This window comes from Gopherus flavomarginatus, chromosome 7 (assembly GCF_025201925.1).
Source record: "Gopherus flavomarginatus isolate rGopFla2 chromosome 7, rGopFla2.mat.asm, whole genome shotgun sequence".
Taxonomy (NCBI): domain Eukaryota; kingdom Metazoa; phylum Chordata; order Testudines; family Testudinidae; genus Gopherus; species Gopherus flavomarginatus.
In genome coordinates, this window is record NC_066623.1 from 59,447,765 (window position 1) to 59,461,150 (window position 13,386).

The 13,386-nt window shown below is 46.7% G+C and overlaps 1 protein-coding gene across 1 annotated transcript in view; it reads left to right on the forward strand.

Moving 5' to 3' along the window:
* Positions 1-13,386, forward strand: part of LHX4 (LIM homeobox 4) — a 37,301-nt gene that overhangs the window by 23,127 nt on the left and 788 nt on the right. Inside the window, exons 3-4 of the mRNA XM_050962284.1 lie at positions 10,342-10,496; positions 11,175-11,346. Coding sequence (XP_050818241.1) covers positions 10,342-10,496; positions 11,175-11,346 — 327 coding nt within the window. The remainder of the gene's footprint in view (positions 1-10,341; positions 10,497-11,174; positions 11,347-13,386) is intronic.

Sequence of the window (13,386 nt, forward strand, 5' to 3'; positions counted from 1 at the left end):
GAGTAGGTAGCAGCATCATCTGAGAAACAAGGGGTCAGTATTACCACCCATCCAGCATTGGCAGGGGACACTTGAAGATACGGAACTGTTGCATGATTCCCTATGTGACTGATAATTTCAGGCGCGGCCTGAAGGAAGCCAATGTTGATGACACTTTTCATAGAAGTGTAGGACTGGAAGGGATCTTGAAAGGTCATTGAGTCCAGTCCCCTGCCTTCACAGCAGGCCCAAGTACTGTCCCTGACAGATTTTTGCCCCAGATCCCTAAATGGTTTTTCATAACAAACAATGCGTAGCACATGTTCTCCAGTGATGCTCTCTGGTTGTGCCACAGTACAGTAAAGAGACTAGTGAGCCATAGGCTGCTGAATCAGAAACAGCTGCAGTTATCTGCCTTCAAATCTTGTCAGCGATCCTGAGAAAGGCCTGCTTGATTGAGCTACTGCTGGGTTCTTCATTAACACTCAGGTTATGTCGGGGTCTGTCCACGCCATGAATTCAAACTTAATTTATAACACCATTTATAAGGCAGAGATGTAGCTGTCTTCTAGACTGTCATATCATTGGGCGTGGTTCTGCTCTTTGCCCTCCACGCTGGAGGTAATGGACACTAGCTTATAAAGGACGGACACACCTGAGATTTCACACCTGTTCTTAAACTGGGAAGAAACCACTTTTCTTTTGCACAAAGCTGGGGAGGGGAAGGGGTAAAAATGAGCAGTATCCCCACAGAATGTGTCTGAGTCGCCTTCCTCTGATCTGACCAACACGCAGCTCCAACCCCAACACTCTCAGCATTATTAGACTCATCATGGTGCTGCTGTGAGCCAGACCTGGAATGCCACCAGGTGCAAGACACACCAAGGCTGCAGTGGCACGTCTATTCAAAGTGCTCCAACAGCCACTCAGGTTGACTTGGATGATTGTAGGCTCCTAGAAGGCCTTGGGTACCAATACTGGTGCAAATTTGGGATCATGGTCAAGTAGCCCTGAGGTGCAGCTCCCCTCCTCTCCTGGCAAATGACCTGTATTTAACTTTAAAGTGCTCCAAAATGCAAATGCAATGCCAGATTGGCTTGAGCACTGATATGCCAGCTGAAGCCCTAGAATAGGGTACAATTTGGGAGGGGGGTGTTTCTGTTATTTTCAAGGGGGAAAGTTATGGAACTCCAGCAGTGTTGAAGTTGGAGGTGCAGACAGTGCTGATGCAGCAGTGCAGAGTTGAGCAGGGGAGTGAACTGAGCCCTAAGTCCTAGTTTTAGCACCATTGCGATCCACAAAACCTCTGCTTGGCTGCCACCCAACCCTAAGTTTTTGCTCTGAACGTTCCCTCGGTGCCTATGTTTCTGCTTCTGAGCATGAGTCCTACTGCCTCATGCTAGGCACCAGCAGCTTAGCTCATCCCTAAGCCCCACACGTCAAACCAGAGCTGGTAGGGCTAGAGAGAGGCCACCTAACCACACTCCTGTGGAACGTTTAGTTCCATGGTTAGGGTACAGGAGAGCCTGGCCCACATGCCACCCTCTGCCTGATGAAGAGAAGGGGTTTGAACAGCATGTGTCCTGACAGGGGGGCGCAGCTCCTCCACATAACCAGTAGCCAGTAGTTAGGGTACCATGTCACGGGGGAGGACTGACTCTGGTTCAATTACCTCCCCACTCTCCCGCTGAGAAGGGATTTGACTAGGGATCCGCCAGTGCTCACGCGAGTCCCTCAATCACTGAAGCAGAGGCTGTTCACGCAGGGGCTGCTTTTCAGCTCTTGCTGAAGCTGTTCACTTGACTGAACTAATAACTGGAGCACAGGCAGCCTGAACCTTCTACAGTGCCATGGTTTGGGTGCTCATCCCACGCTGTGGGAGATTGTGGTTCAAGGCCCTTGTTGAGTTGGGCTTTGAAGAATGAGCTCCTACCTATGACGTGAGTGGCCTAACTACTGGACTGTGCGGTACTCTGATGTCTTTTCTGTTCCAGCTGATCTGCTTTAGTGGCATATTAACTGGGCCGAAGCCCTCTCTGGTGGTGAGGGGCCTCTCCTTGGATGTGGGAAATCTCCACATGAGCAGAGTAAGTGCCCATGTCACAGGGCTAGTCTGAGCAGCTGCTCCACTTTTAAATGGGGGCCCAGCAAACATGCAAATCACTCTTTTCTCCGCAGGGGTACCCAGGCTGTGGGCGACCCCAGGGCAAATTCCCGCTCTGCAAAGGCATTTGACCAGGCATCCCCTACGTCTTAGGGCAGTTACCTGGAGGGAGAAGATGCCTGGTCAAACTTCTTCCTAACAAGCAGAGAGGGGATTTGGTACCTAAGAATCTCACAGGAAACAGCTTAGTTACCTAAGTCACCCAAGACCAGGTGAGAGCCTCACCCACCAGATTGCCTAGTGATCAATGGCTCAGTGTCTAGTTGGCAGCTGGTATCAAGCAGAGTGCCCCAGCGGTTGGTCCTGGGGCCGGTTTTGTTCAACATCTTTATTAATGAGCTGGATTATGGGATAGATTGCACCTTCAGCAAGTTCGCAGATGACACTAAACTGGGGGGAGAGAGAGATATGCTGGAGGGTCCAGAGTAGACAAATTGGACGATTGGACCAAAACAAAGCTGATGAGTTTCAACAAGCACAAGTGCAGAGTCCTACGCAGAAGAATCCCATGCACTGCTACAGGTTGGGGACTGATTGGCTAAGGAACAGTTTAGCAGAAAAGGACCTGGGGATTACAGTGGATGAGAAGCTGGATATGAGTCAGCAATGTGCCCTTGTTGCCAAGAAGGCCAATGGCATATTGGGCTGTATTAGTAGGAGCATTACCAGCAGATCGAGGAAAGTGATTATTCCCCTCTATTCGGCACTGGTGAGGCCACACATGGAGTATTGTGTCCAGTTTTGAGGCCCCCACTACAGAAGGGATGGGGGCAAATTGGAGAGAGTCCAGTGGAGGGCAACAAAAATTATTAGGGCTGGGGCACATGATTTACGAGGAGAGGCTGAGGAAACTGGGGTTATTTGTCTGCAGAAGAGATGAGTGAGGGGGGATTTGATAGCAGCCTGAAGGGGGGGTTCCAAAGAGGATGGAGCTAGGCTGCTCTCAGCAGTGGCAGATGACAGAACAAGGAGGACAAATTGGTCTCAAGTTGCAGTGGGGGAGGTCTAGGTTGGATATTAGGAAACACTATTTCACTAGGAGAGTGGTGAAGCACTGGAATGGGTTACCTAGGGAGGTGGTGGAATCTCCACCCTTAGAGGTTTTTAAGGCCCAGCTTGACAAAGCCCTGGCTGGGATGATTTAGTTGGGGTTGGTCCTGCTTTGAGCAGGGGGCTGCAGTAGATACCCTCCTGAGGTCTCTTCCAACCCTAATATTCTATGAGGGGTTCCTGGATGTGGTGTTCAAGCAGAACCAGGCACTGACCTCCCTGAAAGGGGCAGGGCTTAGCACAACCAGCATCTCCCAGGGGCTATCTTAGGCTGCTCCCTGCCTAGCATGCCGGCTTTTGTGGCTCCCCTTCTTAGGTGCCACTCTCTCGGTCTCTCCCTCTAGTCATTGAAGAGGGAGCCAAGGGGCCTAACTCAGGCTTTGGGGAATCCATTGTGATTTTTTCCCAGGCATCTAAAAGTGAGGAGTGGCAATGCTGAGTATTGCTGCACCTGAGGCTGTTTGTGGCACTGTGCTGACAGACAGGGGAGATGAGCATAGAAATGGGCCAAAGCAAGACTAAGAAACCCTCATTGGAATGTAGGGCTGGAAGGGACCTCTGGAAGTCAACAAGTCCAGCCCCCCACTGCCGAGGCAAGCCCAAGTAAGGCTAGCCCATCCCTGACGGCTGTTTGTCCACCTTGTTTTTAAAAGCTTCAAGGAAGATTAAGCCCCGTCTTGTCCTACCTTCATTGGACATGGAGAACAAATGATCACTGTCCTCTGTATAACAAACACCCCTTAACATATTGGAAGACTGTTATCAGGTTCCCCCCAGTCTTCTTTAAACATGCCCAGATTTTTCAACCTTTCCTCATAGGTCAGGTTTTCTAAATATTTTATCATTTTTGTTGCTCTCCTCTGGACTTTTTCCAATTTGTCCACATCCTTCCTAAATTATGGTACCCAGCTGGGACCTCACCTGTGCCAGGTAGAGGAGGACAACTACCTCCTATTCTTACATCTGACACTCCTCTTAATACACCCCAGAATCATATTAGCCTTTTTTTGCAGCTGCATCACATTGATGATCCATATGCAGTTTGTGATTCATTCTAGCCCCCAGATCCTTTTCAGCAGTACTAACACCTAGCCAGTTATTCCCCACGTTGTAGCTGTGCATTTGATTTTTCCTTCCTAAGTGAAGTACTTTGCATTTTTTACTTTGCATTTGTCTTTATTAAATTTCACCTTGTTGAATTCAGACCAATTCTCCAATTTATCAAGGTCATTTTGAATTTTAAACCTGTCCTCCAAAGTACCTGCAAACCCTCCCAGCTTGGTGCCATCTGTAAATTTTATAAGCATACTCTCCACACCATTATCCAAGTCATTAATGAAAATATTGAATAGTATTGGACCAAGGACTGATCCACTGTGTATCTCCACTAGATACGCTCTCCCAACTTGACAGCAAACTATTGATAACTACTCTTTGAGCATGGGCTTTCAACCAGTTGTGCACCCATCTTATAGTAAATGTATTGACACTGCATTGCCCTAGTTTGCTTATGAGAATGTCACGCGAGACTGTGTCTAAAGCCTTTCTAAAATCAAGCTATATCTCATCTACTGCTCCCCCCCCTCCATTACATCAGTAACCCTGTCAAAGAAGAAAAGTAAGTTATTTTGGCCTGATTAGTTCTTGACCAATCCATGCTGACTATTACTTACAACACTATTCTCCTCCACATTCTTACAAACTGATCGTTTAATAATTTGCTCCAGTATCTTTCCAGGTATTGAAGTTATGCAGACAGATCTATAATTCCCTAGGTCCTCCTTGTTCTCCTTTTTAAAGATGGGCACTGTGACGGTTCCTCCCATAAGGCTTTATGGAATATGCTTGTGAATGTATATATGACCTAACTAAAATGTTTTGTGCTATATATGCCATGTAACATATTTCTGTAAAGGTTTGATCTACTGAATCTATTCATCTTATTTGTAGGCATATATCATTTTTGTATTTGAAATTAGGAGTATTGGCTCTATACTTGCTCAATTTTAACTAGCCTAGTAGAGCATATGGCCAGCTTCTTAAGAAAAGTGCAAATTAAGTGCCCAATCAAAAACCACTTAAGCCAACAAGGAACTTGAAGGTGCCAATCCACATCTGAGCCTTCTCAGGCATGTGGATTGCCTGGTAAACACTGAGTCATGCATAGATACGTGGCTTGTCCATGTGACTCCAAAATTCCATCTTAAAGCTGGACTTTGCATAGGAAAGAGGAGGAGGTCTCCAACCTCAAGAGAAAGTCTCTTTAAGCCGGTGGGAGGCCCCTCCATTTTGTCTTCAGCTGGCTAAAGAGAGAGCATCTGCACCCCCAAGGGTACCTGAAAGTAACCAGAACAAAAGACAGTAACTAGAGGGGTTGTGAGTGATTGCTGGATACAGACTAGCAGGAGACTAGTCCTTAAAAGGAAGTTTACTGGAACTGGTGAGGTTTAATCTGTATTCAGTTTCTTAGACATAGACTTGCGTGTTCTATTTTATTTTACTTGGTAATTCACTTTGTTCTGTCTGTCACTATTTGGAACCACTTAAATCCTATTTCTGTATTTAATAAAATCACTTTTTACTTATTAATTAACTCAGAGTATGTATTAATATCTGGGGGAGCAAACAGCTGTGCATCTTTCTCTACCAGTGTTATAGAGGGCGAACAATTTATGCGTTTACCCCATATAAGCTTTATACAGGGTAAAATGGATTGGGGTTTGGACCCCATTGGGAGTTGGACATCTGAGTGTTAAAGACAGGAACACTTCTGTAAGTTGCTTTCAGTTAAGCCTACAACTGTTAGGGGATATGGTTCAGATCCTGGGTCTGGGTTTGCAGGAAGCTAGCGGGTCTGGCTCAAACCAGGCAGGGCAGGAAAGTAGGGGCAGTAGTAGTCTTGGCAATCAGTTGGCAGGCCCAAGGGGGTTTCTTTGATTCAAGCCGTCACAGGTACCATGTTTGCCCAGTCATCTGGGACCTCTCCCATCCTCCAAGAATTTCAAAGATAATTGCTAATTGCTCCCAGATTGCTTCAGTTAGTTTCTTAAGAATCCTAAGATGAATTTCATCAGGCCCTGCTGACTTGAACACATCTAACTTATCTACACATTCTTTAACATACTCTTTCCCTATTTTGGCTTGGGTTCCTTCCCTCAGTTGTCAATATTGTTTTGAGATCTGGTTATCATTAACGTTAATCATCTTTCTCTTGCTCCTAATGTATTTAAAGAACCTCTTCTTGCCTTTTATTTTTCTTGCCAGGTATATATAATATACCATATTACTGGCAAACAGCACTGTGACTGTAAGGGAACTGAGAATGGGCATGCTTGGTTCATACCACAGACACATCACCAAGACGAAGAGAGCTGAGAAGGAGCCAACTCTGTGAATGCCATAAGCACTGAGATCAGGGTGGGGAATGCAGAAGAGACACGATCAGTAGACCACAGCCTCGCACCCAAGAGCAGGGTGGGAAATTGAGAACTAGCAGTCTCAGTGCACGCCATAGACACAAAAGCCTGAAATTGAGGGTTGGGCATGTGAGAGACACATTGTAGAGCATCCTTTCCCCCATGGTCCTACTGCCTGGGGAGGGGATGGCGGGAGGGTGGGGGGAGAAGAGCTCTAAACTCCTTCACCACACAGTGCTCTGGGTGCTCAGCTGCTGCCTTCAGCCATCTCTTTTCCGCCATGCCACTGAAAGCTGAAGTAGAGTCATCACAACCACTGACAGCATGAATGTTTGGTAGCATTTGAGACACATCTACTCCCAGCTCCAGCCACTCCATTCATGGGAATGAGTCTCAACTTTTGGCTGACCCCAGTTTTGAAAAAGAATTAATCTCTCCCAAGAATAGAGCAATATTTTGGGTACATGGATGAAACATCTGAGTCCAAGCACCACATCAGCACCCCGTTTGCTCCGAGCGTTTGCTTTGCATGAGCAACATGCAAGACCGTGCCTGAATCTGCTTCCTCGAGTTCTGCAGAATGGTTGCCAGACACTGCTTTCACTGCATGTGCGATGTGGTGAAACCCACCAGTAAGGTACATGTCGCAACCAGGTGACAAGCTCAGTCCACACTCCACAATCCAGTCACTGAGGAGAAAGTGTGCAATTTATTCCTTGAATTTGATATCATCTGCAAGCGTTGCTTTGGTAATGGTGCGTACACAGTGGTGGCTCCGAACATCTTGCATTTGGACATTCCCCCTGCGGGCTCTCTCACCAGATTTGATTGATGCTTTATTTGCATAACTGTCACCCACAATGGCAGTGTATGGACATTGCAGTGCGACAGTAGAGTGCAGCAGCTGATCAGACAGCTCCCCGAGTAGTTTTGCACGTGGCAATATCATTGCACACCATCCCGAGTTCAAGAATAGCTGAGGTTGGCTTATCAGATGCTGGTAGCTCAACCATTGACAGATTTTTCTCCAGCCAAGACAGTGTGTTCCTCTTTTGGGCATTTCTTAGAGATCCACCCAAGTTGAAGTGGGACAGGTGCCAGTTCACGTGTCATCAAACCCTGGATAGCAACATCTCTGGACTGGGCAAAAAAACTGTCAGCTTGCTGAATATCTGACGATCAATAGTTATCGCTTGTGCTGACTGCTTCTTCTTTTGTTTGATTGTTTTGTTGAGACTACCAAATGATTTGAGATTATGCCTTTCTATGGGCACAAAGAGGTCTCCCTCACCCCTTTGCAGCCTCCTGGTTACGAACGGCTTCATTTATCATGTGCCAGTCTCTCTTATCATGCACAAACCTTCTGCACTTTCAGTTGGAGCCACAGTACACATTGCAATATTCACAAATGATTGTAGTGTGGGCTTGTTCCAGGTTCAGAGCTAAAAGGATTTGTCATTCTTTCAGTCACTTTTTAATACGTTGGACAGCAATTTCATCTGCAGCCATGTGCTTTGTGGTAGCTTCTTTGTGGAGATCAAAGGTGGCATTCCACACCTTTGTTTTGTCATAGCTGTTACAGCTGCCTTAAAACGTGCAGTCAGGTAATCCTTGGTCAGAGCTGTATCTTTTGTGCAAAGATGCTGATGATTCCTACAGTCCTTGTTCAGAGATTGCTCAATGGCCACGTCACAGTGTACATATCCCACTGAAGAGTCTGGCAGTCTGGAACACTGCTTCCTATCAGTTTGGGCACAATCTATATCTGGCTTCTCTTCCAGAGATCTGGCTTCTGCTACATTTACACAACCCATCTGGCATAACTCATATGCTCACACTGTCATAGTGGGATCATCTCTGCAAATGTCTCAAGCTCCATGGACTTGTTATTGCCTCTCTTTGCTACTATGTAATCCATCAGTGATTAGGAGCAGTGTAGTTTTTCCAGGATGGAAATGTATCTGAACAGTTTTTGCCTTGGGTAACGGAAGTATCCATGAGCTGGTGCAATGCTTGGGCACTATTCATCAAGTCTGCCAAAGCACTCTGTGCTTCCAATCTGTTTTCTCTGTGAGCCTGCTCCACATCTTCAAATGCTTCAGTGCATGTTCGAACTTCCTCCAAGATGTGTCACTTCTCATCTTCTGGAAGAATCATCATTGTGCACGGAATCACCAAGTGTGGCCCACTTCAAGTGAGTCATCGCCTCATTCATACGTTTATGGATTCCAATGCCATGGTTATATGCTTTCCCTCTTAGACCATGGCTGAAGCACCATAGATGCTGGCTTCCACGAGGATGTCTTCAAACCCACTCTCCTGCATCACACTGCCTGTATCACACATTACATTTGCTACATGATACATGCCTCCCTTTTCAAGGTGCTCATCGTCAAATCTGTTTTTGATTCCTCCATTTAATTATTAACAGTGCTTTGCAGTAGATTGCTTCGTCATACACGACACAGGTCCAGTCTTGGCCCAGAGATTGGAACACATCCTGAAAACATTTCATCCTGGTGTGCATTGTGTTAAAATCAGTTGTCAGTGGAGTCGTCATTGGACAGTAGCCAATATTCATAAAATAGCAGACAGAAAACTTTTCTACAAATAATAACAAATATTTAGATGTATTACATAGTACAAAAAAGCTTATACTGTTGTGTGACCACAGACTTTTGCTTTAATTGAAGGCAAAATAAGTACAGAAAAATATATCACGTGGGACAAAATATTTCTCAAAATTTCCAAAACAGTACTAGTTTGAGGACATAGTTGCATGATCAGTTGTATTTAAAAGCTTTCTGCCAATTTTGGTCAAAATTAAACTATGTTTCTTCAAGTTATGGCCCTTTTTGTGATTTTATGATTTTTTTTGGTTTGGTTGCCCAATAACATTTAAACATTATGTGATATAGAAAAACTGCACCACTTCCACCATCTATGTCCACCCTGGAGATGACCACCAGATATGTGCCTACATGTGGGAGCAATGAACTTTTTCCAGCTGAGGGGTTGCCCTAACTCATTAATGAGACCACTTTTTAAAATCTAGCTGGTAGACTACGGAACTTTTAAAATGAGGCAAGGTTGTTATATTGGAAGGAAAGGGATTAAAATGTTCTCAGGTCCATCCTTACAAGAGGAAGGATGGTTTGGTGGTTAGGATACAAGATGGGGACTCAGCAGCCCCATGTTCAGCTCCCTGCTCTGCTATAAACTTCCTGTGAGGTCAAGTCACTTAGGCCCAGATCCTCAAAGGTATTTAGGTGCCTCACCCTCAGGGAAATCCATGGGAGTGAGGCACCTAAATACCTATGAGGATCTGGGCCTCAGTTCCCACCCTGTACAATGGGAATAATAGCACTGTCCTGCTTCCCAGGGATACGCTGAGGGTAAATACATTACAGAGTGCATGGCACTCAGCTACTGGGGTCACAGGGACCAAATAAGGACCTTAGATAGGTTTTCTGTGTCGAAAGAGGGGCATCGTCACACTGTGTCCTTGGAGACCTGGAAGACCATGTTTTATCAAGACAAAGTCACTGAAAAATGAGGGCTGAATTTTGCAAGCCCCCTATCTCCCACCCCCACCCCTGCCAGCCACAACTAAGGCTAATTAAAATCAACTGCATCTTGCTTTAGATTTTGACTGTCCCTCTGTGCTGGTTATTGGCCAGCTTCTGTTTTGTGCTATCTGTTCCATAGTGGTAAGAAATGGTTTTGTTCCAGATGATTCAGAAGGTGGAGCCAAGAGGCCAAGAACCACCATCACAGCCAAACAGTTGGAGACGTTAAAAAATGCCTATAAAAACTCCCCCAAACCCGCCAGGCACGTGCGGGAGCAGCTGTCCTCGGAGACAGGACTGGACATGAGGGTGGTGCAGGTGAGACTGCTGCAGTTGAAGTATTTTTCCATTCCCTCTTTGTCCCGACCAAGCTGTGCACATCACATTCCCCTGACAGCGCACGACCCCCCACTGAATTCCACGGTAGCCAGGCCAGAAAGCCGGATAAGCAGTAAGGCCCCCATCCTGTGACTGACAGCCCGTGGCTGAACTGCTGAGCATGTGCACTGCCCCAGGGCTCCAGGGGATGCATCTGTCCACCACCTTGACCATAGTACAGGATCCGAACCGCTGAGTTATTAGCAGTAAGCAGTGAATTAGATGTGAGTTGCAATGCCAGCAAAATATGGGTACTGCATGTTTGGATGCAGGAGATCTGCCATGGGGCGGGAGGCATCTGACCCACTCTATGGGCCTGAAATGCTGAATACTGGTCTGAGCCTTGGGGAAGTTTGGATACAGAACTGGATCTGGGCGTTGTGGCTTGGGCCCATTTCTATATGCTGTATCCAACCTGGAACCCCTCAGACTAGGGCAAAGGTCAGCTCTAGTCCACCAGCCTTGGCGCCCTAAGTTGCAGGGGAACTGGGCTCCTGGGTCTGAACCATCTTGAACTTCAGGGAGGTTCGGAGCCAGCCCTGAATTCTTCTGTCCAGGCCAATCTTTTTCTCCCTGTGCGTGCTCCTTTCAGTGCCTTCTGGGACTCTGTCTCTCCAGGTCTGGTTTCAAAACCGGCGGGCCAAAGAAAAACGGCTGAAGAAGGATGCTGGGCGGCACCGCTGGGGCCAGTTCTACAAGAGTGTGAAGAGGACCCGCGGGGGCAGCAAACACGAGAAGGAGAGCTCTGCGGAAGACTGTGGGGTTAGTGACAGTGAGCTGAGCTTCCGAGGTGAGCAGGGCAGGAAGGCTGGGGGCTGGTGGTGAAGGTGTGAAGAGATGGGTTGAGCAAAGGGTGGGCCCCAGGGGGTTCCTGCAGAGTGGGATGACTTTCTGTGCTTAGGCACAGCTCGGCATCCCACATTGAGAAGAATGCCTGGATTTTTCTTGCACCAGAAATGGGAATGATCCTTGAAACCGATGTCCCATCTGAAGATGTACGAGTTGATCTCATGGCTGGTGGCTTCTTGAGGCTTTCTGCACTAGAGGAAAATGATTAATTATTGGCCTGTGTCATGCACGGCCAGAAACCTCTCTAGCAATGGAGCTAGGAACTGACACGTACTTACTAAGGATGTGTCCATTCTGAGCTCCAGCAAAGGGTCTGCAGCTCCCAGGGGAACGTCCCCAAAAAAGAACTGCCGTGCTGGCCTAGAGCAATGGTCCCCTCTAGTGTGGGGATGCATCAGGGAAAGGTGGAATGAACTTAGGCTGCACCTCACCGTGTAATAGGATATTATGGAGGGAAATATTTTCCTCATCTCTGCTCATGATCAGTCCCTCCCCTAAAGCCTGAGGACTGATAGCCCATGAAAAGTATATCTTAGCTAACATCCCCGGCACTGCGATTCATATCTGCATGAATGGCTAGTCCCTGCTGGAAAGTCACCTGCCTCAATAAGTTAATAAACTCCCCCTCGGACTCACACCAGCAGCCACCTACAGGCTGGCACAGCTCAGTGGACTTGGACCCTCTTCCATGATGGCTGGATTTCAGCTGTTGTCAAGACTCTCTGCAGCAGCCTGACAGCTGATGGAAGGGGGTTCCCCCCAGAGACTGTAGAGGGAGACTTGGGAAAGGATGGTGTGACAGCCCCCACCTTGGCTGGTGCACTAGAAAATGAACCAGGGAACTCTAGACCTGAAACCCTAAGTCTGCAGCTCCAGCTAAGCAGGCAGGCTCTGTGGGCTGGGCACAGGCAGCTCCTGTGTCACTGGCCTTTCTTCTGGGAGTTCCCCACCCAGGTCTGAACACTCAATTAGGAGTTTGCAGTGTAAATACAACAATCACTGTGAACTGTTTTTTAGGCCATTGTTATACTGTGATCGGATGGGTCACATATAGTGAAAAGAATCATGGATAGGGTGACCAAATGTCCCGATTTTATAGGGACAGTCCCAATATTTGGGGCTTTTTCTTATATAGGCTCCTATTGCCCCCCACCCTGTCTCGATTTTTTACATTTGCTATCTGGTCACCCTAATCACAAATATTGTATAGGTCTGGCCAGAAGCCTATTCCCTGCTGCCCCCTGTATTTCTGATCAGTTAAACCCCATCATTTTAATGGAACCTAGTTGAAAAAATAACTTTAAAGCAATCATTTAACAATAGTTTAACTTTAAAAAATGGCCCCTTTGAATCATCGCAGCAAATATACAAGCCACCGGAAATTATTTGATTATTTATGGTCTAATGAGAGCCAGCTATGGCTCCCAAACTGGTCTGTAATGCCTGTGTATCAAGCCTGGTCCATAATTAGTTTACGATGCCCTTTATGAGGGCAAATGCATCTGGCGAGAGAACTTCCTCAAAAGAGGCCGTTATGTGCCACCAGCTTTCATATGACTGAAGAATAAAAGATTTACAGTAATCCTGTCTTGTGTTCAGCTATACATAAGGCACTACAAGAACAGAGAGAAGCGTGTGGGGTTAGCAAAAGGGTAGAAATAAGCTGTGGTACCATTCAGAATGTATTCTTAATTAGTTGCACTATTTACTCTGGCTAAGTACTAAGCAGAGTGGGGAGAGCACATGTGCAGCTGGTGTAAATTGGCATCGTTCTATTGCAACAGAGCTTCCCCCAGCTCATGTCAAGTGAGAATCTGGCTCAGGATGCCATACAACTGGCCTTCAGTGAGGGACAGTTTTCTTTGAGTATGTGCTCTGTTGGTCCAGCTCATTCCTGGTGTAACCCCACTGACTCCAGTGAAGTCACTCAAGAGATGCGTTTGGCTCTGACTGACCACAGAATGTTTTCACTCATAAATCA